General features: G+C 57.2%; 7 protein-coding genes across 7 annotated transcripts; 4 read left to right on the top strand and 3 right to left on the bottom strand.

Moving 5' to 3' along the window:
* Nucleotides 1-220: 220 nt before the first annotated feature.
* KVR01_005055 (uncharacterized protein) lies at nt 221-3,661 on the top strand. Its single transcript, XM_044783059.1, has 4 exons — nt 221-1,359; nt 1,623-1,830; nt 1,888-2,097; nt 2,161-3,661. Exons 1-4 carry the CDS (start codon nt 939-941, stop codon nt 3,221-3,223), a joined length of 1,902 nt encoding a protein of 633 aa, XP_044645500.1. The 5' UTR covers nt 221-938; the 3' UTR covers nt 3,224-3,661.
* Nucleotides 3,662-3,993: 332 nt separating this feature from the next.
* On the bottom strand, nt 3,994-6,504 carry KVR01_004874 (uncharacterized protein). The gene is made up of 2 exons (XM_044782012.1): nt 5,772-6,504; nt 3,994-5,677 (listed from the first exon to the last, which is right to left on the bottom strand). The coding sequence occupies exons 1-2, from the start codon at nt 6,078-6,080 to the stop codon at nt 4,466-4,468; spliced, it is 1,521 nt and encodes a 506-aa protein (XP_044645319.1). The 5' UTR covers nt 6,081-6,504; the 3' UTR covers nt 3,994-4,465.
* Nucleotides 6,505-7,569: 1,065 nt separating this feature from the next.
* Nucleotides 7,570-15,749, bottom strand: KVR01_005448 (uncharacterized protein). Its single transcript, XM_044783887.1, has 4 exons — nt 14,797-15,749; nt 11,858-14,639; nt 11,118-11,806; nt 7,570-11,038 (listed from the first exon to the last, which is right to left on the bottom strand). Exons 2-4 carry the CDS (start codon nt 14,386-14,388, stop codon nt 10,515-10,517), a joined length of 3,744 nt encoding a protein of 1,247 aa, XP_044645893.1. The 5' UTR covers nt 14,389-14,639; nt 14,797-15,749; the 3' UTR covers nt 7,570-10,514.
* KVR01_005454 (uncharacterized protein) lies at nt 8,948-9,553 on the top strand (the record flags this gene model as incomplete). The annotated part of the gene is made up of 1 exon (XM_044783799.1): nt 8,948-9,553. The coding sequence occupies one exon, from the start codon at nt 8,948-8,950 to the stop codon at nt 9,551-9,553; it is 606 nt and encodes a 201-aa protein (XP_044645899.1).
* Nucleotides 15,750-15,873: 124 nt separating the features above from the next.
* KVR01_005101 (uncharacterized protein) lies at nt 15,874-19,920 on the top strand. The gene is made up of 4 exons (XM_044790242.1): nt 15,874-16,562; nt 16,621-18,171; nt 18,255-19,145; nt 19,212-19,920. Exons 2-4 carry the CDS (start codon nt 17,973-17,975, stop codon nt 19,796-19,798), a joined length of 1,677 nt encoding a protein of 558 aa, XP_044645546.1. The 5' UTR covers nt 15,874-16,562; nt 16,621-17,972; the 3' UTR covers nt 19,799-19,920.
* A 28-nt stretch (nt 19,921-19,948) lies between these two features.
* KVR01_005032 (histone deacetylase HOS2) lies at nt 19,949-22,163 on the bottom strand. The gene has a single exon (XM_044782774.1). It carries the CDS (start codon nt 21,787-21,789, stop codon nt 20,290-20,292), a length of 1,500 nt encoding a protein of 499 aa, XP_044645477.1. The 5' UTR covers nt 21,790-22,163; the 3' UTR covers nt 19,949-20,289.
* A 530-nt stretch (nt 22,164-22,693) lies between these two features.
* KVR01_005575 (uncharacterized protein) lies at nt 22,694-24,875 on the top strand. The gene is made up of 2 exons (XM_044784880.1): nt 22,694-22,978; nt 23,306-24,875. Exon 2 carries the CDS (start codon nt 23,340-23,342, stop codon nt 24,657-24,659), a length of 1,320 nt encoding a protein of 439 aa, XP_044646020.1. The 5' UTR covers nt 22,694-22,978; nt 23,306-23,339; the 3' UTR covers nt 24,660-24,875.
* Nucleotides 24,876-24,933: the final 58 nt, after the last annotated feature.

Genomic DNA, 24,933 nt, shown 5'->3' on the forward strand with positions numbered 1-24,933 from the left:
GACCCTGCCTCGACCCGACTGTTCCAGCGCCTCGGGCCATGCTAGGCGGCCTGGGGAAGGAGCCACCCACACCACAACCCAAGTCAGCCTACCACATGCTAGCTGGGCGTTGCTCAAGATAAGAGTAGGGCCGCGCTGGGGTTGACCGACCACTTGCGCCTCAGCTTGGCCGGTCAGGGAAGGCCGTGGCAGCGCCATCACGCCTGCATGCCTGCAAGCCTGCACGCCCACCCCCGAGTGAGTGGGCAGGGCAGCTGGGCAGGTGGGCTGTTCCGACAACCTAGCCGTGCCGATCTACTCTCGTCCATTCTACACACTACTCCGTACCACGCTTCTCCTTGTCCATCTTCCTCTTCCCTGTCTCCTCAAATTTTGACCCTTTCTACTGTATTCTCTCGGCGTTTTTGTCTCCTTCTTGCACAGAGCCCAGCCTGCTGCCCCATCTCAGATCTGTGACCCCTCTAGATTAACTCCAACTCAACATCAGCTCTGCCAGACGCGGATCGCGGATCGCGGAGCCGCGGAACCCCGTGCCATAGGATACTTTACGAGCGCGCTTTCCCGACTCGACATCCTATCTGGATTTTTGATTGACGACTGGGAAAAGAACGGCACCCGGCGGTACCAGGTACTCAACCGGGTCATGCTTGCGATCCTTAGAACATTGCGATAATGCTTTCACGGCCGAGGCGCATGCTCCCACCGCGGTGACGTCCCTCTTGCCCTCTGGGCGACCGAGCAGCCTTCTCTATCCGGGGGACATTGAAAACGAGGCGAGGGAGACTGGTTGAAAGTTGGGGTAGGGACGGCAGGACGACGACGAACTCAGCTGGGACTGTCTCGACAGCGAGCCTTACGCGGCACGCAATCCACACTGCCACCATCCGAGGTGTGACAGACCCCGAACCCGACCGACCGCGCCGCCGAGGAAGCAAGCCATGGCCGGGAACGGGAACCAAGCAGAACGCGATATCGAGCTAAACATCCTGAACTTCAAGGAGGACTACAGCCTCGCCAACGGCGAGTCGTACCTGACCCGGGAGCCCACATACGAGATGCCCCGCCGGCTGTCGAGGGCCGGCCCGGACAGGTGGCGCCGATGGGTAGACTCGTTCCGCCGGGATCCTCATAGCAGGATGACCCCCAAGCACGCATTTACCGCCAACACGGCCTGGCCGGGCATCGGACACGGTCCCGCTGTCTCTGGGCCAGACGATGACGACGACGATGACGATGGGCACCACGCCGGCCGCAACTACTATGACGTTCGCGCGGCTAATTACCGCACCGCGCACTCGCTGCTCGCGAGGGAGCTCAAGGGGAGGCACCTGCAGATGATTGCAATTGGTGGTTCCATTGGTGAGTGGCGCCTGCGCATGCCCGTCTTCTGAAATACTTCTGTCCAAGTGCCAGTGGCATACCAGTGCGACCGTTGCGCATTCTCCCCCTGAATTGACTTTGCGGTCGAGTCTCGACTACAACGTCGCGCACGGCCTCGACAGTCAAGATACCCAGGTGCTAGCCTGGTCTCAATCGCGCCACCTACACCATCTATACATGTTCGCGTTCAGCAATCTGTTGCTGTTTTGAATCGCTTGAGCCTAGCTGACAGCTCAATGCAGGAACTGGACTGTTCATATCCTCGGGGTCTGCTCTAAATACTGGCGGGCCTGCATCAGTCCTGCTCGCCTATATGATTGTCGGTTTGATGCTTTACTGCGTTATGCAGGCTCTCGGCGAGCTTGCGGTAGTCTTCCCCATCGCCGGGTCATTTTCTGCCTACTCAACCAGATTCCTCGACCCAGCATGGGGTTTCGCCATGGGATGGAAGTAGGTCAAGGCCCTGTTAGGAAATCAGATGGCGTGGTGCTAATCGTGTCACAACAGCTATGCCCTTCAATGGTTAATAGTGTTGCCATTGGAAATAATAGCGGCATCCATCACGATATCATATTGGAATGCCGGCATTAACAAGGCCGTATTCGTCACAGTCTTCCTTGCCGTCATCGTAGCCATCAACTTGTGTGGCGTCAAAGGCTACGGTGAAGCCGAGTTCGTCTTCGCCATTATCAAAGTGTCGGCCGTAATAGGCTTCATGTGAGTACACTTGGCTTAGCACCCTTGATCTTCAGTCTTTCGACTTGTGCTGATGATAAAAAGATTGCTTGGGATTGTCATCAACATTGGGGGCACACAGGACAGTGGTTACATAGGTGGTACCTACTGGCAGCATCCTGGCTCCTTCAACAACGGCTTCAAAGGTCTCTGCAGCGTCTTCGTGACCGCGGCCTTTGCCTTCGCCGGCACTGAAATGGTCGGCCTCGCAGCAGCCGAGACGGCCAACCCGCGCAAGTCCCTGCCCACGGCCATCAAGCAGGTATTTTGGCGCATCAGCCTCTTCTATATTCTGGCCCTCACACTCGTCGGGTTGCTGGTCCCCTACGACGACGAAAGACTCCTGGGCGCCAAATCGGTGGCCGATACGAGTGCTAGTCCCTTTGTGATCGCCATCCAGGACGCGGGAATCCAGGTTCTCCCTAGCATTATGAACGTTGTCATCCTCGTCGCCGTGATGAGCGTCGGCAACTCCTCGGTCTTTGGGTCGAGCCGCACGTTGGCCGCGCTCGCCGACCAGGGCCAGGCGCCGGCGTGGCTGTCGTACATCGACCGGCGCGGGCGGCCACTGATGGCCATCTTGTGCGCGTCCCTGTTCGGCTTCCTCGCATACCTGGCGGACATCCCGGAGCAGGGCGAGGTGCTGGACTGGCTGCTCGCCATCTCGGCGCTGTCGTCCATCTTCACGTGGGCGTCCATCTGCCTGGCGCACATCCGCTTCCGCATGGCATGGAGCGCCCACGGCCGCTCGCTCGACGAGCTCGCCTTCCGCGCCCAGGCGGGCATCGGCGGCTCCTGGCTAGGTCTCATCCTCAACATCCTCATCCTCGCCGCACAGTTCTGGACCGGCGCCTGGCCCGTTAACTACGGCGAGTACAGCGTCAAGGCCAACGTGCAGACATTCTTCCTCAACTACACCGCCGCCCCCGTCGTCATAATAATGTACGTCGGCTACAAGCTATGGTTCCGCACGCGCATCGTGCGCAACAGCGAGATGGACATCGACACCGGCCGGCGCGACTTCAACCTCTCGGTACTCCTGGCGCAGGAGATGGAGGAGAAGCGGAGCTGGCCCAAGTGGAAGAAATGGTATAAATTCTTCTGCTGACCTGGGAGGCAGCGGTCCCCGGAGGCTTAGTCTATACAAGATAATTTACTCGTGATACCACTACTACTGTGTAAACAGTTTCCTGTTAGCCTTCGAGCGCACACTGGCGCTCTAGATTCCACCTATCGCATGGGCATGTTTTGCTGGGCTGTGGCTGTGGCTGTGGCTGTGGCTGTGGCTGTGGCTGACTTATTCTGATATCCCGGTGGATCGGCACCCACGGACGGGCACAGGATCATGGGAATACTATCGCAAACATGGGGCGTTCATAAGGACAGGGCTTAGATCAGAGGACCATCATCCGAATCGGGAAACAGTGCACGGTCAGGGGTGATTGCGGATCTGATCAACTCATGGGATGGGTGCATTTATGATGTCTGCGCTCAGCAGCCGCGGGGGCCTATGTTTAGATATTGAATACCCAGCGTGTTTCAAACGTTTCATCCGGCGGCCATATAGCGCTTCTTCTCACGCAGCACTCAGCCCCGTCTGTCATATTCTGCTTGCTGGCTTCCGGACTTGGGCGAGCATGGCTGTGTGAAAAATTAGAGAGGTTAAGACCGGCCTCTGTTTTAACGTGAGGTGATTTGGTGCAGAGCGGCTGGACTTGTTTCGAGTGGATTTACTTGTGCGACCCTGGCTTCGAGCACTAGTTACGCCCCCGAGGGTGTTGGCGTATCTATTTTCCTTTGTACGTCACTGGGATTGCTATGGCCGTTGTATGCCATGAGACAGGTAAGGAGGCACATTCCACAAAGATCACTTGAAAAGCCGCGTGTATGCGCACCGCTATGTCGGGATGCTACAGACTCTGATAAACCATATACTATGGACAGAAGCCTCCAGAATCCTTGCTGGACCAATTCCTTTTTAAAGCTTCGTATACCAAAAGTTCTGGCTCCAGATGGGATTTTTGCTCCGAAGGACTGGTATCTATCCGTTTCCATTCCAATGTACTGCACCTTCGTTTCTGTAGCTCCGAACACACGCAACAGCCTGCTCCGATCGCCGTGTGGGTACGGAAAGACCAGTCAGTGCGGTTGCGGTGGAAAGAACGACAATTATTTTTGGGATTTCCTGGCAAGGCTGAGTGCATAGACATATACTCGTCAAAGGCCGTTTCCAACATATCATCTCCCTCTCCAGCCCGGGTATCATTCACATTGTCTTGGCGGTCATATCGACCCGTCAAGGGTTCCTCTTGCTGCCGCGTGGGCTGTGGTCAGCTTGCGGGTACGGCCTCTAGTGATCCCAGAAGCTGTTCGCCGCCTTCTGAGCGGCGCCCTTTCTGCCCGGGACCGCGGCGGGCTTCTCCTCCTCGTCGGAGTCGTCTCCAAGCGACCATCCCCTGCCTCCCTTGCGATTGCCCATGCCGTCTCCTCCGAGCCTGATACGGTGGTCGGCACTATTCTCCTTCAGAACTGGCTTGTTTGGTGCGGTGGCCTGGGTCGGGGACTCGTCCTTCATTTCGAAGTGGGGGGCAAAAGTCTTGGAACGGTCCTTGAGGTTGGTGATGTTGCCCAGCGCGCGCGGGTCTGGGGATTGAACGGGCTCCGAGTCATCGTCGGTGGTCAGATGGTTGTTGTACAGGCCCAGTCCGCTGTTGTGCATCGTACCGCGGGGGCGAGGCGCGGGACGAGGCTTTGTTGGCGGGAACCCATCGTCCTCCATCTCAAAGTGCTTCTCTGCGTCGCGTCGCGGCTTGCCAGCAGCCTTGGCCGGTGACTCCTCAATGTTGTCCTTGTCAGTGCCGGTGCCCCAATGCCTGATTTCCTGGGTGCGAAGCGTCTTCTTGACAGGCTTGAACTTCTGGGGCGTAACAAAGTCTTCAAAATCCCACTGGCTTCGGTGCTTGCCCTTGATAGAGTCGATGGGAACGCCAGCCTTGGGCGCATCCTGAGGGTCAGACCCATCAGCAAAGTCAAAATGGTTGTACTTCTTGGGGTGCGGCCTCATAAAACGCTCTGGAGACTTTCCATCCTCGGGGCTGTCCGGCTCGGGAGGGGCGTCCTCGGGCTTGTCGAACAGGCGCGATGGCTGGAAGTTCTTGCCGGCGCCAATCTTGGGTGCGACAACCTTGCTTGGGGACCTCTCGCGCTCGGGCGATTCGTAGGGGTTGGGCTCGTCCCCGAGGATCTCCTCAAAGGTACGCTGGCGCGGTCGTGTGCCACCATAAGGCGACACGACGGCGGGAAGAGGCTCGTCCTTGGGACGGGCGTCGCGCAAGGTACCCGAGGAGTTGGTCCGAGCGCGGGTCGCAGCATCCGATGTAGCGAGGTCGGCCGGCTTCCCAGATGTTTTTGCGATCAGCTTGATCTGTTCCTGGGCGTCGCGGATGGGCCAGTTGCGACCAGTCTTGCCGATGACGTCCAGCTGCTTGAGGAGAGCTCCCTGATCCCAGCTCTGCTGGATAGTGGTGATCAAGCCATCGCTATCGAACTTGACGAAGTGGGACTAGAGGGGAGCCAAGGAGGACAGGGTCAGTCGACGGGAGCTGGGTTGGGGAGGGACCAGTGGTGATTCAAATATCACGGGTGGAGGAGCTTACGACAGGCAGGTAGACAGTGCGGTCGGAGAGGAACTGGTCATCCAGACCAGGCAGGTAAGGACCACCTTCGTCCTGGAACTCGAGGGTCAGCTCGGCCTGGACGGCCAGGGCGTTCTGGCCCTCGACGACGTTGATGAGGTCCTCCTTGTTCTTCTTGATCTGGTTGCGGGTGGAGTTGAGGTGCTTGATGATGTCTGTGGGGCCGTAGAAGCTGGTGAGGGTGGTAACGTAGTGCAGGGACGCGTTCTGGGCCAGCGCCGAAGAGTTTGGCGCGGCTAGAAATTGCCTGTACACGGCTTGCAACGCCATGTCGATCTGGGGACGGGCTTGAGCTTGGGGCGGGGGTTGGGCGAGGCGAGGCGAGGCAGGATGACGCGGTTTCGTCGACACGACGAGCCCGAGGTTGCGGCGCGGTTCGGGCAAAGTGGTTGCAGTATCAGATCTGGTGACGTGACAGTGCTCGCATGCGCGGTCGCATTTGCGTTGGCGGTGTCGCAAATACAGATCTTTTCGGGGGGGGGGGGGAGTTGGGATGGGAGGAAGGGGAGAGAGAGGACAGACACTTTGACACTGTTACAGCGACAAACACTAGACACAAACACAAACAACCGTGACCGAACGGGCAGGACAGGACGGGATCAATGCGATCTGTGGTGCCCCCAAGTTTTGAGCAGGGGTCGTTGCGGGCGGGAATGGCTGCTCGCACCAGACCTTCCTGGGAAGGCAGGCAGAGACATCAGGGGGCCCGCAGAATGCAATGGTTGCCGTGCCAGACTGGCCTGCAGGCGGGCAGGTGTTTACTATCTATCTCTTGCCGGTTGGGGAAACCCACCAGTAGCAGTCAGCCACCAGCGGGCAACAGCAAGCAACCTGGAACGCCCGTTGGTGATATCGGCATTCCACTATAACTCTATGAGACTCGATACGACATTATTGGTGTGGACCGAAATATATCAGCAACGGATTACACAGTATTCAACCAACGGTCATCGTCTGTTCAACAAGAGACAGACGGCCTCACGTAAATGAACAGCCCACCCCACTTTTCCAGGAACAGCAAGGGCGGGCTGCCATCTGGTGGTGCATGGCATGAGGATCACAATCTCAGCAAGCAGCCACGCAAAAGCTTGTCGGTCTTGACAGTCTGGCTGCGTCATTGCCCAGGTGGTGTCTTGCGAGGGCAGGAGATCTTGCGAGGGCAGGAGGGCAGGAGGGGTTAGCGACGAGAATAAGGAAGCACTCTAGTTCCAACCAGCACGGTCCCACCCTCGCCGTCTCCAAACCGCCAAGCAGGCCGCGTTGTCCGATGTTTCTGAATGGCCTCGCACTGATGACAAGTTGATGGCTGGAAAATAGTTGTGCCTCGAAACAATGCGGTGGTGCGCCGGTGAGCCCACCTCCGCCGTCTGTCTGGCTCCAAGCTGGGTTGGCTGGGCTGGCTGGCAGTAAACTGTTGATTGCACTTGTTTTCAGTCCAGTCCTGCCCCACGAACCATATTTAGCCTTGTTTCAGGTGCCCACTGCGAAAAGGTACAGTCCCGCCGTCTGGCTTCCCAATCCGGAAACCACTCCTCAGCCTGCTCCCCCTACCAAATTTCCGTTGGTCACGATTGCACGCAACGCTCCCTCCGCACCCTAGGGTACTCCGTACCTATACCAGGTTGACAGCAGGCGTAGCAGGCGGCCAGCCTGCCCGCCAGCCCGCCCACCAGCCCGCCCACACCTTGCATGCGCGCTACTGCGGTTGGCGGGAAGTAATTCAGCCTCACCGGGAAAACTGACGACGGTAGGCCTGGGGAAGCAATCAAAAAAACGAGATCAGTTAGATTTCCTCCGAACCTTGTGCCAGAGTTTTCCTTATGCCCCGCCAGATCTGGCGGTAGTCTGTGCAGTGCTGCAGCGTGCACAAACACAACATCCACTGCAGGTTCATTCATGTCCATCACGAGACGAATCGAAACGGTGTTTACTCACGTGCAGGCAGAAAGGTAGGTAGGTTTCTTGCACACGCACACACCTACGCACGCATTGTACGCGTTCCCACTGGCGGGCCCCAGATCGTTTGGTTTCTCTCCTCTCCCCTCCCCCCCTGCTGGAGATCAGATCGCCGTGGTCCCCTCTTCTTTTTTGCTCGACCTCTCCTATTTTGAGCCCAAAGGGGCAGCTACGGGCAGGACGGGACAGGGACAGGCACGCCTCGAGCGACTCGGGCGAGCATCAGCACTCGACCAGACGGGCGGAAATGACACTTCATGCGCCGTCGCAGCACAAGAAACAAAACACTCGTCCGGTTGGCCCAGCCTGGGCGATCGTTTAACCCACGACGGCTCCTGCTAGGGCGTCTGGTTTCAGGTCGCTACACACGCGCAGGCGCTGCACAGCCAGCCAGCCGCCAGCCCGACTGTTGCTATGTACGGAACATGCCTGACATGGCAAGCCTTTGCCCTATGGGGTACTGCCCGTGACTGACTCCCTCGCATGCCTCGCCGTCCACCGCGCGTCCACCGCAGTCTCCGCACTCGCCGACGCCCCGTCACCGCTCCATATTACCTGCTCATCCCATCCAGCCATCCTGGCCCTTCTTGCCCATCCCGAGGCTCCTGCTGGGGCCCAGGGCCAAGGGCCTTGTTCCCTGCTGGGCCCATCATCCCATCCACAGTCAACCCCGATTGGGAATGCTGTGCTGCCTCGCTGCCTCGTCGCCCTCTCTCTCGCTTCGCTTCCCTCCCCCAATCCTGGCCCCCATCCAAGAGCCTGGTCCAAACAGCCTTGTGGGTCCTGCCACAGACAGATGAACTGTTGGATGACAGCTTTTATGCCGTAGCGGCTGTTGAAGATCTGCCCAGATGGATAAATACCATCGCCCATCTTACGTTGTCACATGAGGCTCTGAGCTTACAGAGCCGCATCCTCTCATATATCAGCCCACGCTCAAACACACAAGACCCCCAGCTGTGTTTCTCGTGTCTTAGCATCTGAGCACAACAGTCGATCTGTTTGCTTGTCATTCCTTTCTATATCCTGCCTCCGCCGCACTATCCTTTAACCCTGCTTGAAATCTGTTCTGTTCTTCCTCAAGGCACATCCAGAGCCAGAGAATAATCTAAACACATCTATCGATTTTATTTCCAACAGCAGAATCCAAAAGAAAACGACGAGGAAAAAACAACGAAAAAATGCATATCCAGATCGCCTACCAGCCCCAGCCCGATGAGTGTCGCTCCAGGCAGGCACCTACCGTCTCGAGGAAGACGCCGGCACGTTCTACCATAGACGCAGCACACCGTCAACAACTCCTCCAACAACTCCAACGCCAACATCAACAAGCAAAGCAGCAAAAGCAAGAGGAGGAGGAGGAGGAGAAGAGGCAACGGCAACAGCAACAGCAACAACAACAAACAAGCTCTGCCATCAAGCCTCTCAAGCCCCAGTTCCACTCGCGCAAGTGCCACCACACATACAACGCAACACGCCACCTCCCACAGGCAGTCTGGATCCGCTCGGCACGCCTCAGCAAGGACGAAAACGACAAGCCAACCGTCGTCTACGAGGTCGTCCTCTGCCACGAGCACAACCGGGCCTGCATCGTCAACCGCACCTGGGAGGACTTCGAGAAGCTCAAGTCCGGCCTGGGAAGCTGGCGCAACGCCCCCGCCTACTCCTCGCCGCGTGACGTCGACGGCCTGCAGCAGTTCCTGTGCGAGGCCATCAGCAAGAAGGGCCGTGAGATCGCCATGGAGTTCTTTCTCCGCCGGAGGATGGATGATTGTGGGGGTTCCTAAAGGGATCGACAAAGCATTTGGGCTCCGACGTGGCCTGTCTTTACACCAGTTCCGTTTCATCTTTAGCTCGCAAGGGCCGGAACCACTACACTTTTATTGGATACCCCTACATTCCATTCCATCTTCCTTTCTTTTTCATCTCCTTTCCCAGTCTTTGATAACTGCGGAAGCGAATGAATCTCTGAGGGCCATTTGGCGGTTTCTCCCCACCCTTTTTTTTTTTTTACTCCTTGTCGGCAAGAGCGCCGGCAAGGGGATGATGCATGTATCACGAATAGCAAGGCGCACACTTGAGGGCGGCGATGTACATAAAGCGCTTGGAATTACATTGCTTGGTTGTCTCGGCAGATGCTGGCACGATTTATTGGGGGCTGGCGGACTGTACATAACATTAATCCGATCTCATGCTCCATAACCGATCTTGATCATGCAGGAAACGTGCTTGCCCTGCTTGGATGAAATATCCCTGTCTCAACGTGTTTTGTCTCTGCCAAATCAATCGTAGACGATCTTGGAAACCTAAAAAATGCTAAAAATGCTCCCGCTAGGGGAGCCCCCCAGGCGGGTGATGCAGATCGGGGCTGCTTGTATCTTGGCTTTTGGGGTAAACCGTTAACGACAAATTGGTATTGAAACTTGTGTCACCTCACGTCAAGAAAATGTATTTATGCTGCTAGCCAAATGCAGAAACATCATCAGGGACAGGTCGTCTACCGCCTGGCTGTCTGGGGGAATATGTGTCAAACCAAATACGCAGCAGAATGTAAATAGAATCGTAAAAAAAGAAGAAAAAGACCTTGTCTGTCAAACGGCCAGCCCCCATGTCCAAACTCCATATGTCCTTCTGTAATAACTTCGTCGCCACGAGCAGGCCAATTGGGCACTGGCCATCGAGCAAGCAATAAATCCGTCACCTGGCAGTGCGGAGGGAGGGGAGGAGGGAGAGAGGGGGCGCGCTCGCTCAGTGTCCAAACTCCAGGTGCGGCACGATGACGGGGCCGTACTTGGTCGGCATGGTGAACTGCCCGTCGCCCTGCACGACAAAGTCGACAGCAAGACTGAGCTTGCTGAGGCCCGCCGACGACCCGCCCGCGCTGCCGCCGCTGCCGCTGCCGGCGATGCTGTGCGCGTAGTTGCTGGCCGCCCCGCCGGGCACCCCGCCGGCCCCGCCGTTGAGCGTGTCCGGGTCGTACACCACGCAGGCGGCGTAGTTTCGGCGGCCGATGAGCTTCTTCAGCTCGCGGGCCGCGCCCGACGCGTCCGTGTGGAAGATCTCCATCATGTCCTCCTTGGTGTCGGACACCTCGTGCGTCGACTTGTGCCCGTTGGCCGGCACGTAGAGCAGCTTGTTGTTGTGCAGCATCTTGAGGATGTAGCTGCTCGACGGCGACGCCACGATGGGCGACGTGATGATCTGGTACATGGTCTTGTGGTCTGACGGGTGCGACGGGTCGTGCACCAGGCCTGCCCCGGCCGAGTTGACGTCTGGGGAATGGGTGTGAGCACAACAAAATGAGAGCCTGGAGTGGTTGGGCGAGGATCGCAAGAGCAGATTTGAACTTACCTCCGGAGAAGAATGTCATCCGAATGCCCTTCTGCTGGGAGATGCCTTGTAGTGTCCTTATGAAGTATGTTCTCTCGAGGTCCTTGGATTCATGTGTCCACAGGTCCCGGAGCTCATCGGCGAGCTCAAAGTCACCAAATTGGTTCAAAACATTACCCATCAGTCCAGTCTTGCCGACCGCCTTCTTCACCTGTGTAAATCCCTGGGAAACTACCTCTTTGCCACCAATAATGCCCGCAACAGACGAGGTTGCTTTGCCGAGAAGGTTGTATGTGGAGTTGACAGCCTTCTTACCCGTGGCGAACGTGTTTGCCAGCGTCTCAACCGTGTCAAGTCGTGGGTAAACGACCGGGACAGAGAGCATCCAAATACAATGCTGTACAGAGGGGGGTAGCATGGCGACCTTGGGGAATATCCCCTGGTACGTTGGCCCAGCCATGACGCGATTCTGGTTCCTCTCCGACCGCAGATCCGGTCCTACTACGACGACGGATGGGCCGAGATACTTGACAAAATGCCAGCCCGTACCCGTGATAGTGAAGAGATCTAGATCGTGGTTGACGTTGCGGAGAATCTCGATGGTAGTGTGGTGCTGGAAGAGCAAGTACATCTCAATAGCTATCCGTCCGATGTTCTTGAAAATGGCTGACTGTTGCATATATGCAGGATACGAACCGAAGCCATCGAAACTGCATCATGTTAGAGAGCGTCTGCCTTCGGGCTGTGGGAGTTTTACTTACATGTCGTGATCATCAATCTGCAGGATGTGAGGAATTTGCGCAAACGCCTCGCGAAGGAAAGGCTGGTCGAAGTGGCTTGTATAGTAGTGGAAATACGCATGGGAAACGTCTTCCTCATGCCGCGCCGTCCACTGCGCATTCTTGCGGTTTTCCCTGCCTTGCATGGAGAGCCACTGCTTCAGCAGAGGGACCTCCTTCCACAGCCGATCTCCGTAGATCTGATCTCCAAGTCCGAGCTGGACATGGAAGCCGCCACATTCGACGTTTTTCTGCAGTACGTCTTTCCACATGAGACCCGCTCCACCTAGTTTTGCCCGCTCATTTTGTGACGTGCTCACAGCGAAATCATTGCCCGAGTGCGCGATGAACCGCCAGCCATTCTCGTGTCGGCCAGCAACGATGAACTCATATCTTGTACATCCCAGGTGTGATGTGATCGCATAAGTCCATCGCTCAGAGCCGCTCTCACCCATTGGTATGTCGATTTCGTACTTATAGAACGTCCAACGTTGGTGGGTATATATTGACTGAGGTATTAGTTGCCGTGGATTCGGAGACAGATCCACACTCAAATGCAAATGGATTGTGGGAGGTTGCGGAGCATCTGTGACGAGCATAATGCTGCCAAGCCATTGCCCTTTTTCGACGTCCATGTTGGTATATCGAAGATATGGCCCAAAGTAAACACCGTTGGTGGGCGCAATCTTGTACATGTCGACACCTGCGCTGGGCGGGGGACCTGAGAAGCCTGCTGCTGACGGTGTAGCTGTTGCGACACTCATGATGCTCTCCGCATACCCTGGGGTGGATGGTGGGTAAAGCCCAGGGGAGGCCAGGGACTGCTTGCCACCTAAGAAAGGAGATGCCAGCGGGTTACCGTATGTTGAACCCACAGGGGAGAGAGGCGCCACGTCTTGTGACATTGGGGTTGGGCCTTTGGGGAACTCCCATTGTGTCGCCTGCGTTGCAAGATGGATGTAGTAGTACTGGCCCGAGTTTTGATCCAAATGTGCGATCCACCCCTCTGGTAGCGGAGGGGGAGACTGGGCCTGGGTGAGCACGGAAGGCGTGTGCTGTAAGGCTGGATGGCCATTCTGCCCGCTTGCCGGTCTTGGGTCATTGGCGAAAGCAGGGTGATTCGCATTGTGTGGCGCTGTCACGGGAGAAGCCAGACCGGCGGCGGCGACAGACGAGGTGGAAATCTGCGGCCTCTTGGGGTCATTTGAGCCAGCAGAAGCACTCTGCGCGGTAGGGGCAGCGGAAGCTGCTGATTGCTGGGGAGCTGCCGTGGCAGAGCTCGCACTGCTTTGTCTCCCTGCCGTAGGTCGCTGCTTCTCTGCTGGGTAGCCCGATCCACCATGACTCACACTGGTGTACGCAGGGGGCGGTGTTGAGGCTTGCATGCGTTGAAAGTCCTGCTCCAACACGCTCACTTGGAGGGCCGGTCCATCGCCGCCTGAGGCACTCGGGCGAGCTTGAGCAGGATGGGCAGCTTGCGGCGGACTGCCCACCGGCGCAGATCCTTGGTATACGGTGGGAGCATCGTGGGTGTTTTGGTGGTCGGTAGGAGTCCAGGGACGCGTGGGCTGGGGCTGCTGGGGCTGCTGGCCCCCATATTGAGCCAGGCGCTGCGAGGCAGCAGCACTCTGCGCCTGCTGCGCTTGCAGGGCGTTCAGAGTCGCTGTGCCAGATATACCAGCAGCTGCATACCGAGCTTCGATACCACCGCCTGGTATGTTCCCTGGCTCGACGATTGGAGTCTCAGGTGGGGGAGGCGAGCCCCTGCTGGCCTTGGTTGTAGAGTTTGAGGCGGTGGACGGGAATCGGTTCATCCCATCAGATGTTATGCCCAGGTGGTTGGAGTCCTGGCGCTGGGCATATGCATTCGCATTTGCGGTATGAGAGCTCGAACCCGAGCCGGAGGAGGTGGTGCTCTCGGGAGGTGGGTAGTACGGCTTGTTCTGCCACGTTGAAGATATCTTCTGCTGGCTCTTTATAGGTTTTGCGAAGAGCTCATCCTTATCGCCACCTGGACTTGTAGGGCTCGTTATGGGCTTGGGGGCAGTGCCTCTCCTCTCAGCGAGCCCGGGACGGCCGTCGCTGACAGGGCTGAGGTTGAGCCGAGGCGATATATCGTTGTAGCTCCCAGGTGCGGGGCTTGGGGTACCTCCTGAGCCGTACACCCGGCCTGACGCAGCTGAGGACTTGCGACTGTCTGCGGTGTACGTCGGACGACTAGGCTGGGAGGTGAATCGGTCGTCGTCCTCTTCGGGATAGGGCAAGGGCGCAGCAGAGCTGGATGCGCCGGGTGGCAAGGGGAACATTGGCTTCGAGGAGGACGATGAGCCCGCAGAAGAGGTCGGAACAGGGTAGGGGTACTTGAAGCGGTCGGTCTGCTTGTCTGCGGCCGGCTTGGGGCTCTGAGGTTTGAAGATTCTCAGGGGTTCGATGGTAGGGCTATCGCCGTCGTCCCGTGCAGGGCGGCTCATAAAGAGCTCCTCCTCCGGGATGCCACGACCGCGGTCAGACATGTTGGGCTGTGGGCTGAGGGTGGATTCCACTTGGCAGCAGAGTCAGGAGCTTGCGCAAGCACACAGCTATGGAGCGCGTCACCAGGGTATGGCGCGCCGTAAAGAGGGATTTGTCGCGCCCGTGTCGGAAGCCTGCCTGGGTGAGTTCTGCGTATCTCTATACGCCGTCGTCACTGGTCGACGATAGGGCTGGTTGGTGGGGGCGTAGTGGGCTACTGAGGCCGCATAACAGGCCGACCCTCGGAGAAAAACTGGGCTTCTGGTCAGTCTGTGAGAGACGGGCACTCGAGTCGTTGAGTGAGGAGAGAACAAAGTTTCAGACACGCAAGGAGATGTTCAATAAGCAGGCAGGCGTGGGAGGCAAAATGTCAGAGGTGAAACGCCATGATCAAGTACCGGAAGTCGTACAGAACCAGTCAGACTATCGAGGCCAGTGCCCGCGCATGCAGGCGAGTCCAGGAACAGGGAAAGGTGAGGTACTGTAAATATGGGGCTATGCTAGGCGGCGGGAGGAAGCAGCAGCAATGCAGGACCGGCAGGGACAGGCACGACGAGAGCTGCTTGGATGCTGGCTTGCGGCGGCGGCGGCATCTGGCTCACCTTGACAGGCTCGTTCAGCGAGGGCGAGGGTCGTGGACTCGCGGAGACCAGCCGGGTGGAGTGGAGTGGAGGGGCCACTGCCCCATGCCCTCCTCTCCCCATCCCCTCTTTGGGTCTCTGGGAGCTGCCTCGATTGGGCCCCGCCAAGGAACATCGCTGGCCTGCTTGGTGATTGGTGCCGTAGGCCGGGCGCTTAGAAGAGATGGTGTAGCAAATAACAGCCGGCGGAGCACCTCAGGTGTCATTTCTTGCAAGCGCCCACACAACCTTGTCGTCTCTGAGCCTCCTGAGCCGCAGTGCCGAGAGACTATGCCGCTGGGTCGCCCAGTGTCTGCCCCAGTGCCTATCTCGTCGAAATAACCCATCCCATCGAGTTCTGGATTATACATGCGAGTTTTGCTCACGGGTGTGCTTCGCCGGAAGCTGGCTGGGATATGCTGAGGGGCACGAATCAATATTTAGCCGCCCGCCTCCCTTGGTGTGTATCCCTGTTGGGGCCCAATGCCTGGCATTGATTGCTCCACCTCACCTTTAAATCTGGCCGCAAGAGAGCCAGACGGGAGGAGCTTGGGCCACGCTCAACTGAAGAATCTCGGCTTCCCGAGAGCTTTACCCCTGTGCACGTCGTCAGGCCTTTTTCTGGACGTTCGCCGTAGCGGGTGATTGGCAGTAGCCTCCCAGCTGCCAGCTGCCAGCCCCACGCTCGATGGCTCATGGCATAATGCACAGTCGGATTTGCCCAAAGACGGGCTGGGCTGTTCGTGGAGTCCCCCTTGTCCATGACATTGGGCCAGATTACGTAGGGCCACTCGCGCATACAGTCGCAAGCAAAGTGGCTCAGGACGGCGGCCGGGGCCTGCATGCTCGGCCCACCATGCAATGCAGCCGCTTTCCATCACCGGGTGCTTTGCAGCCCGCGTGGCTTGGGCCGGGACAGCAGGCGGCCCGATTCCAGGTGCGGGCAGAAGTCGGCTGAGTTTGGAACGGTCTCAAAGTGTTGCAGCTCGCACACTTCAACAGCTTCCACCACGAAGGGCCGGCAAGTTTGTTGAGACGGGTAGTTGTCAAGCTTGTGCTGTTGTGATTCCCACATCCGATGAAACTCAAGCAGGGAAACAGTCTCGTTCGAGGGACGTGGAAGAACCCAACATTGAGTCTGGCAGGCCCGTCGTTGGCCATTGGCGAACCGCCTCGGGCACAGTATCTTCAACCAGGAATGGCTTTGCCCGTGCGAAAGCGTGCCTGTCTTTTGCGCAGACAGGGGCTTCTGTTCGACTTATGTTCGCTGACGTGTATGTCGGCTTCTAGGATCCGGGCTGATGGAGTGTAAGAGTGGTCTCCCACACTCCCCAGGTTCGTTACCCCAGGGTGGACTTGACTTTTAGTCGAGCCACAGTTGTACGAGCAGCATCCTCGTGAGCATCGACCGACGTCTCAACCAGTCGGAGGAGAGGCAGGCCTTGGCGGTGGCACCCAAGACTGAGCCACCTGGGCAGCAAGGACCTTAACAGGCCGAGTGTTGGTCGCCCGACCACGCCAGCTGGTAAAAGCTAGAATGTGCAGGCCATTTGTGTGTATGTAATTGTGATGCTCTCCATTGTTAGTGCATGGCCTGACTATTGTACTTGCAAGTATCCAAATTTCGTGTGGGCTGCGGAACGGTCCGGTTGATCATCAAATGGGACGGCAGGGTAAGAATGGGTCTCCACAGCTAGGATCCTCTGGGTGACCACAGCGCGGCAGAACAATCCAAACACATGCCTTCCGTGTATTGGATGCATAGGTGTTGAATGCGTAGGTGTTGATCCCACAGGGTCAGAGACGCGGAGTGGCCTGCTCAAGTGCCGCAGGATTGTTGGCGTCGGATCTGCTGGTCTGGTACACCCGCAGGATACCTGTGGGGGTCTGTCTCTGCGAGCGACGACCCCGCGGCCGCGGTGACACGGCGGCGCTGAGTTCTGCATATATACGGTACACAGACACAGACGCGGTCAGTTCTTAAAGAGAAAGAAGTTTGAGGAGGCATGAGAGCGATATACACTCGCACAACCCTCAAGCTTGCGTCAAGTGCACAATGGGGTGACAGGAAGCCTCGAAGGCCAGATAAATCTTGCTTGCTGTTGCAAATCTTTCTCGGCCGCGGAGGTCGCCGCCGTGCCGGCCGAATCCTTGCGTTGAAGCGAAGAGGCCGCTGATCGGGATGGGCGAGAGCGGCCACTAGACCTAGTCAAAAACTTCAAATGCCCCGCGGACGAAGGAATCGCAATCTAGCAAACGTTGCATCTGCATCGAGCAGAATTTTTCTTTCTCCTGTCGTGGGGGCGGGGTCGCTGATATCCAGGCACTGCATGTTCAGTTGGTTCCGTCGTCGGATGAGGAGCTTCTCTGCACTGCTGGGCGTGGCAAGTACACAGCAGCAGGTGACAGGTGAGATTCTTGACTGGGGCCTGCGTCGGGGGGCCACGGCCATTGAGCATCGTCCAAGACCAATTTACATGCCCTGGGCAAATCCCACAGCTCATAGCTCATTGAAAACAAAATAGGCATGCTTTCTTCAAAGTCTCGATCTGTTATCATCAAGCAGGATCTCATTGTCTTGGTTCAGCGTCGGACCTTTTATTAGGGAGTACAGATTTGGAGAAGGAGGCGGACGTCTGTGTCGTTCATGCTGGCTACCCCGAATTGAGCAGTCATGGGGCCCCATTGTCCAATCATGAGGGGTAGAACTTGGCTCAGAACCCCACCCATTACGTGACTTGTGCATAGGAAAACGGACATTGTCATGGAGAACCGATCACCTGCACCATTTTCTCGACAGCCGTAAATGACCCGAGGAAATCCACCTACTACAGTACGCGTGTATATCTTTCTTTCTCCTCCTCCCTATTTCTAATTCCTTGGACCAGTCGGTTCTCTGCTTTGCTACATCCTCATACCCCCCTCCCCCCCTCCTCCACGCAGCTTCAGGGCAGGCTGCATCCAAAATGTCCCTGAATCGAGTATCCTCACTCGAGTCCTTCTCGCATCTATCAGTCGAAGGCCATCGCAGATCCCCTTCGCCCAGCAGCCGCGATAGACGCCTCAGTTTTAATCCCCTGCCCGAGTCCTGGGACCCCCCGGCGAGCAAGCCTGGGTACCTCGAGTCCGTGGGTGCATTTGAAGTCCCGAAATGGAAGAGAGTCTGTAAGTCATAATGCACCCCTTCACCCTTCCCCAATTCCACGCAGGGACCACCACCACTAACGTCGCATGTCTCACGCACACAGTGCAGGTGTTTGCGGCTGTCATTTACTGCCTCTTTGCAGCAGGTATCGTTTTTGGATATGCAGCCCTCAAGCCGGTCCTCAAACAAGAGGGGGCCTACCAGGATGTGTGCGGTGCCGGCGACTCGAGTGCCAGCCCCGATGACATCGACACATGTGTCGAGATCCGACTGAACCTCATGTTCACCGTTGCCGCCGTCTCCACCAATGTTGCTGCTCTTCCAGTAGGCACGATCCTCGACCATTTCGGCCCCCGTGTGTGCGGCCTCTCTGGGGCCTGCTTCCTAACCGTTGGGTCCCTTTTGATGGCATTCGAGGCTAGCCTGCCTTTTGATGGCCTCCTTGTCGGTTATCTGTTCCTCGCTCTCGGCGGGCCCTTCACGTATATATCGTCCTTCCAGCTTTCAAACGCCTTCCCGAAGCATTCTGGGCTTATACTTGCCCTCTTAACCGGTGCCTTTGATGCTTCCAGCGCACTGTTCTTGATCTACCGCATCATATTTGAGAAAACAGGTGGTTCTTTTGGCCACCACAAGTTCTTCCTCGCATACCTTGTCGTGCCAGCCATCATTGCTGTGCTGCAGCTCCTTCTGCTACCAAGACACTCATACAAGACAATTGGTGAGATGATCGAGCAGGTCGATCAACCAATGCCCGAGGTGGTGGAAGACCAGGTGGATGAGCACACTGCACTCCTGCAACAGGAAAGAATAGAGCACAGAGATGCCATGGCGGCGGACTTTGAAGACCTGATCGGGTCCAAGAGGGTTGACGAGCAACAGCAAAGGGAGGAGAAGAAGAACGACATCTCCGGCGTATGGGGCGTAATGCACGCTTACACCGCCTGGCAGCAGATCAGATCTCCTTGGTTCATCCTGATATGTGCTTTTACAGGTATGCATGGAACCCAACCCTCGCACAACAGACATATGAGACCGTCTTTGCTGATCATCCTCAAAGTCATCCAAATGACAAGGATCAACTATTTCGTTGCCACCATCCGGCCACAATACGAGGCCCTCCTGGGCTCGCACGATCGGGCCGTTCAAGTCAACAACTTTTTCGACCTGGCGCTGCCAATCGGCGGTATCCTTTCCATCCCCTTCATCGGCCTACTCCTCGATCACTTCTCCACCGTCACGGTCCTTTTCTGGCTGGTGGCTGTGACGACTGCCATCGGTGTCTTCGGTGTCATTCCCGAGATGTGGGCTGCGTACGCCAACATCATCCTCTTTGTCCTCTACAGGCCATTCTATTACACCGCAGTCTCAGACTACAGCGCAAAGGTCTTCGGGTTCAAGACATTTGGGACCGTTTATGGCACAATCATCTGCCTGTCGGGCTTGTTCAACTTCTCACAGTCTGGTCTAGACTATCTGCTCCATCAGACATTTGAGGGTGACCCCGTACCTGTCAATCTCATCCTCTTGTCATTAGGGTTAGTTATAGGGGTTAGTATGGTCTTGTACGTCGGCTATCGATCTAGGGGCTTGAAAAGGAAAATGGTTGAGATGGAGGCAGAAAGAGCGGTCGGGATGTATAATTGAAATGCGGAGGTTACTGCGACTGCATGTTCGGAAAATCGATTGACTATTGAATCTCTTCTGATCGCACTAGCGCTGAAGGAGAATACAAGCAGCACAAATAATTCAACCTTTTTTTTCATGAACAATAGTGTCTGTTGTCAATAAGCTTTGCGTGGTTCCACGGGTAAACTCACGTAGGATATATTTCTAAGTGATAGCCCCATCACATATTGACTAGCCTCCCTAGGAGAGTATCCACGTAGATCCCAGAATAGGGCTCCGCTATAACGTGTTGTCATACTCGAGGGTATGGTGCTTTTACTGGTTATACTCTGTACAAGCCATGACTCATCCAATGTCTAAACGACGCTGTTTTTACATACCGTCAAACAAACAGCGGGATCTCCAGCATGAGGCAGTGAGTCTGTTAGTGACTATCTATATAGGTCTCGGATGTAATAGAGCCCCAAACTGCTTTTCTCCAGAGTAGTTGCAGATAAATACCCACCCATTCAATATTCCATCATGGTCCCCACGCCTTCCTCGCGTAACCTCCTTAATTCGTTGTCCTTCTCCTCCATCTCCTCCTTGATCCTCGCCTCCACATCGTCCCGGATGCCGCCCAGGTCGGGCGGTATCGTGCTCATCTGCACGCTGGGGGCGGCGTTGACGAAGCGCAGCTGCTCGCTGATGTGCATCTTGATCTCCTCCAGGCGCTTGGGGGAATTCTTATTCGGCTTAGGAACTTCGAGGATCTGCTCGAGCGTGGGGAACAGCGTGTCCTGGCGGAAGTGCTCCCGCCAGGGGGCGTGCATCGGGAGCGTGGGGTCGATCTTGCTCGCGGCGTCGATGGCGATGCTGGTCTCGTGGGTCCAGGCGCGCGCCACGTTGCGCGGGGTGTAACCACCGCCTCCGAACAGGATCATGGGGATGTTCTGCTGCTTGCAGAACTCGACACACTGGCCGTGGCCTTGCACTTGCAGGTTGAACTTGCCGAGTCGGTCGCCGGCGAGTGAGTCGGCGCCACACTGCAAAGCGATGGCTGATGGACGGAACTTGGCAATGACCTCGCCGATAACCTGCCTGAAGAGAGCGCCGTATTGCTCGTCGGTGACGCCATCTTGAAGGGGCACGTTGAGGGCGTGGTGCGCGCCGGGGTTGTGCTCGCTTTGCGGCCCGTTGTCGGTGAGGGCACCAGTCCCCGGGAAGAAGTTGGTAGGGTCATACTTGTGGAAGGACACAGTCATGACCCTGTCGGTGGACAAGAATGCCTCCTCGACACCATCACCGTGGTGCACATCAATGTCGATGTACAGGACGCGGGGAAAGCAGCGCAGGAGCTGCAATATCGCAATGACAATATCGTTGATGTAGCAGAAGCCCGACGCCTCGGTCTTCTTGGCGTGGTGGAGGCCGCCACCCCATGCGATTGCGATGTCCGACTGGCCGGAGCATATTTTCCGGGCGGCGTCCAGCGAGCTGCCGGCAGACATGGAGCAGTAGTCATACAGACCCTCGAACAGAGGGCAATCCGACCCGCCCAGGTTGAACTTGAGCTCTGTGCCGGGGTTCTCGATGTCCTTTGGTATGGGCTCGGGAGCAACAGTGGCCAGGAAGTCCAGGTAGTCGGAGGAGTGAAAAGAGTTGAGCTCCTCGTAGGTGGCGGTCCTGGAGACGTAGTTGTCCATGGCAAAGTTCATGCCATAGGACATGATGAGGCTCTTGGCCAGGGTCAGGCGCCACGGTTTCATGGGATGTGTCTGGCCGAAGTGGTGCTTCTCCATCTCGGGGTTCACGTGGAACGAGACCGTGTGGCCCTTTGGGCGGGTAATGTTGTACTTCTCGGCAGCGCGCTTGCACTTGGCGAAGAAGAGGGCATTCTCGGCATCGGTCGCAGAGCCCAGTGGAACATATTCCTGTACTATGCGCTCGTCCAGGTCGTCGGTCTTCTTATGTGGCAAGTAGTTTGTCCGCGGGGGACGCCAGACGTATGGATTCCCATCCATCGTCATGATGCCTCCTCAAATAGAATGTGCAGATAACCAAAAATTGATGACGACTTGGGCCAGTACTGCAGGTGGTTGATTTCTCGGCCGTGGGGCCACCTGGTCCTGGCTGTTCAGCGCAGAGCGAGGGTGAGGCGAGGGTAGCGCGAGGGGCCGAGAAAGTTGCAGGTTGTCCAGCGAGGATGGAAACAGCGGCCCAAGATACGAAACCAGGTGGTGGAAGGGTCAATATCGTCGTCAGGTTCGTCGAGAGCACTTGCATTCAGGCGTACAACACTTGACAGCTCCGGGATTTGTGAAGGAGACAAGTTTGAAGCTGGCCATGAACGGGACTGAGGCTTGAATGTGGATCTTGAATCGCGGGCGGCTGGGGGGCGTCCGCAGGCACATGGGTCCCCTATCGAGCTAGCCAGACGGCCAAGCACCAGGGGCCACAGTGCCTGGCTTTGCACCTGCAGGAAGTACCCGAGACTTGGAAACGGGACGTTCTTTAGCCAGCCAAGGCTGTACCTCGATACCTCGATGGTTTTGCCTCAGGAAGCCCGCCGTCTGGGAGGCTGATGATGAAGGTGAAGAAACGAGCCTGCTACAGCCAGCTAGCCTGCCTGCCCTGCCTGCCTGCCTGCCTGGTTTGCTTGTCCAACTCCTCCCAGCTCCCAGAGGCTCGGCTGACACAGCAGACACAAGACAGGCAGGCGTGCAGGCCGCCTTCCCATCATTTCCGTGCCGGATCATATCTATCTACAGTGTGTCGCATGCTTCATCAACCACCCTCTTCTCCACACCCGTGCCTGACGCAGCACCTACCTCTGGGAACTGGGCCTCACCTCCACCCTTTTCAACGACTATATCGCCGTCCCGTCGGGCCCCCCTTCAACCAGCGAACAGCCAGCCAGCCAGCCAGCCAGCCAGCCAGCCAGCCAGCCAGCCAGCCGGAGCCTAGCCCCTCCTTGTCTCCCATCGCAGTGCAGCGCAGCACTCGGTCGTCGGCAAGCAGCAGCAGATGCTCGGAACCGGCCAAGGGGTGCACGTGCAAGGGGGCCATCCAGACCTCTGACTGACATTCTCCATAAAAATTTCACCATCCACCAGATCCAACGCCATCACCACTTATTTTCCTCTTTTGTTATATCGCAGGCCGCCTTCCGCCCTTTCCTCCCATCTCCTCCCGACCTGGTCGTCAAACCCACCCGAGGTGAGCTGGACCTTCCGTCCCAGTCTCCAGCCATCTAATATGTTGCCCCTCCACCGAGACTAGCCTTCTGTCATCCTTCACTTTATCCCCCTTCCGTCCCTTCCCATCTGCTCTACTTCGCCTGGCCTGCTGTTGTTCGAGTCATCCTCGTCTCTCTCTTACCTCTCTGTCTGCCCACAACCCCGCCCCCGTCGCCCCGTGTCCTTCTGTCACGTCTCCGCCTTGAAAGCCCCACCGCGGCGCAATGTCATGAGCACACCACACACACACGCGCATAGGATTAAACCCATTGACTACAAACACGACTACGGTTAACATCATGCCTAGAGACGACCTCTCAATCGACTTCGTCAAGGGCAACATGCCTGCGCCCGAAGCCCTCGACCCCGCCCTCATCCTCGACGAGTGGACAAACCGCGTACAGAACTTACCCGAGGAGATCAAGTTCATCCACGACGAGATCACCGCCAAGGATCTCGAGTTGGCAAAGTGCCTCCGAATCATTGACGACAAGGACTCCAAGATACAGAAATGGATCAAGGCCAATGGAGCTGCTGAGCCCAATCCTAAGGAGGAGAAGGACTACAGGCCTGCCATCCGTGAGGCTTACAAGAAGGCGGAGGAGCTCCAGAGCGAGAAGGAGAAATTGACACAGCGTCTCCAAATAACAATGGATAGGCACCTCAAGTGGCTGGACAAGCAGATCAAGATTCTCTACGATCGCAACGAGCCCGGCTTCACCGAGCCCGACACTCTACCTTCCACCCTTCGACCAAGCGCCGCCAACAACTCCGCACCCTCTGTGCGCGCCGTGACTTCGTCAACGAACCCAGTCACAGCAGCCCTCAGCACACTGGCGAACCCAGCCAGTACTACCGGACCCAAGACCAGCAACTCCTCGGTTCGGAGTGCTCAGGCTTCGCAGCACGTATCCTCCTCCGCACCGACATCCCCCGCAGCTACCATGATTATGAAGCGCGCCGCACGAGAAGGGTCGGCCGGCCCAACAACCTCCCTTCACAAGGCCCCCCGTATCAATACCAGCCTGGGCAGCCTGCCTAATCCGTCAAGCGGCCTGGCGCGGCACTCGTCCCTCGGGCCAGGCACACCGAAGGGCCACACACCAACCGGCGTGCAAAGGGCAGGTAGCGCCGGACCACGGACCATGCTTAAGGGCGCTGTGGTCCCGGGCCGCAAGGGCACGCCATCAGGGGGGGTTGGCCGCAGCAGCAAGAAGGGTACGCCAGCCGGCGGGCCCAAGTCCGGCCTGCAGCGCGTGAGGAAAACCGCAAAGAACTCGCCCTCTTCTACCGCCGACAGCGAACTCTCCGACGCCGACAGCGGCGCCAGTGGCGAAGAGTCGGACGCACGCACGGGGGGTCGCGGGACGCCGGCGCGCACCGAGGGCGTCTCGAGCGGCCGGGCGGAAGGCACGGGCCATGCGCCACGGACGAAGCGGGAGGACGAGGACATCTACATGGATGACGACGAAGGCAGCGACGACCGTAAGTACTGTCTCTGCCAGAAGGTCAGCTTTGGGGACATGATCGCCTGCGACAACGACGACTGTCCGTACGAGTGGTTCCACTGGTCCTGCGTGGGGCTCAAGAGCGAGCCGCAGCAGGGCGGGACGTGGTTCTGTCCCGTGTGTTCGGAGGCCATGAAGAAGAAAGGAAAGTGAGATAGAGGTTGTGTGTGGCCGTCTGGAGCCGGCATTAGGGGTCGGCTCTCGCTTAGCTACGTACGACCTGTCGTAGTATCTTGCGTCGACAGAATGGTTGGTTTTTGGTCAAGTTATGACAAAACCAGCATGTGGCAGTTAAGATGCCGTTTTAGATACCCATAAGTTCTCGAGAAAATCGAACATAGTTAAAAAAAAGTTTTGAATTATTTCCTGAATTCAGGGCTTTTGGTTTGCCTCTGTAACCGTCATCTTCAGACATTACACAAAGTGC

This window comes from Diaporthe batatas (genome assembly GCF_019321695.1).
Source record: "Diaporthe batatas strain CRI 302-4 chromosome Unknown Contig00005, whole genome shotgun sequence".
NCBI lineage: Eukaryota > Fungi > Ascomycota > Sordariomycetes > Diaporthales > Diaporthaceae > Diaporthe > Diaporthe batatas.

Coding starts and splice junctions, on each gene's coding strand:
- KVR01_005055 (XM_044783059.1), top strand. CDS start 939: ATGGCCGGGAACGGGAACCAAGCAGAACGCGATATCGAGCTAAACATC. Junction 1,831..1,887: donor GGTTTCGCCATGGGATGGAA/GTAGGTCAAGGC, acceptor GTGTCACAACAG/CTATGCCCTTCAATGGTTAA. Junction 2,098..2,160: donor TCGGCCGTAATAGGCTTCAT/GTGAGTACACTT, acceptor GATGATAAAAAG/ATTGCTTGGGATTGTCATCA.
- KVR01_004874 (XM_044782012.1), bottom strand. CDS start 6,080: ATGGCGTTGCAAGCCGTGTACAGGCAATTTCTAGCCGCGCCAAACTCT. Junction 5,678..5,771: donor GCACTGTCTACCTGCCTGTC/GTAAGCTCCTCC, acceptor GCTCCCCTCTAG/TCCCACTTCGTCAAGTTCGA.
- KVR01_005448 (XM_044783887.1), bottom strand. CDS start 14,388: ATGTCTGACCGCGGTCGTGGCATCCCGGAGGAGGAGCTCTTTATGAGC. Junction 11,807..11,857: donor CAGATTGATGATCACGACAT/GTAAGTAAAACT, acceptor AACATGATGCAG/TTTCGATGGCTTCGGTTCGT. Junction 11,039..11,117: donor GATGACATTCTTCTCCGGAG/GTAAGTTCAAAT, acceptor CCCATTCCCCAG/ACGTCAACTCGGCCGGGGCA.
- KVR01_005101 (XM_044790242.1), top strand. CDS start 17,973: ATGTCCCTGAATCGAGTATCCTCACTCGAGTCCTTCTCGCATCTATCA. Junction 18,172..18,254: donor CCCGAAATGGAAGAGAGTCT/GTAAGTCATAAT, acceptor TCACGCACACAG/TGCAGGTGTTTGCGGCTGTC. Junction 19,146..19,211: donor CCTGATATGTGCTTTTACAG/GTATGCATGGAA, acceptor TCATCCTCAAAG/TCATCCAAATGACAAGGATC.
- KVR01_005032 (XM_044782774.1), bottom strand. CDS start 21,789: ATGACGATGGATGGGAATCCATACGTCTGGCGTCCCCCGCGGACAAAC.
- KVR01_005575 (XM_044784880.1), top strand. CDS start 23,340: ATGCCTGCGCCCGAAGCCCTCGACCCCGCCCTCATCCTCGACGAGTGG.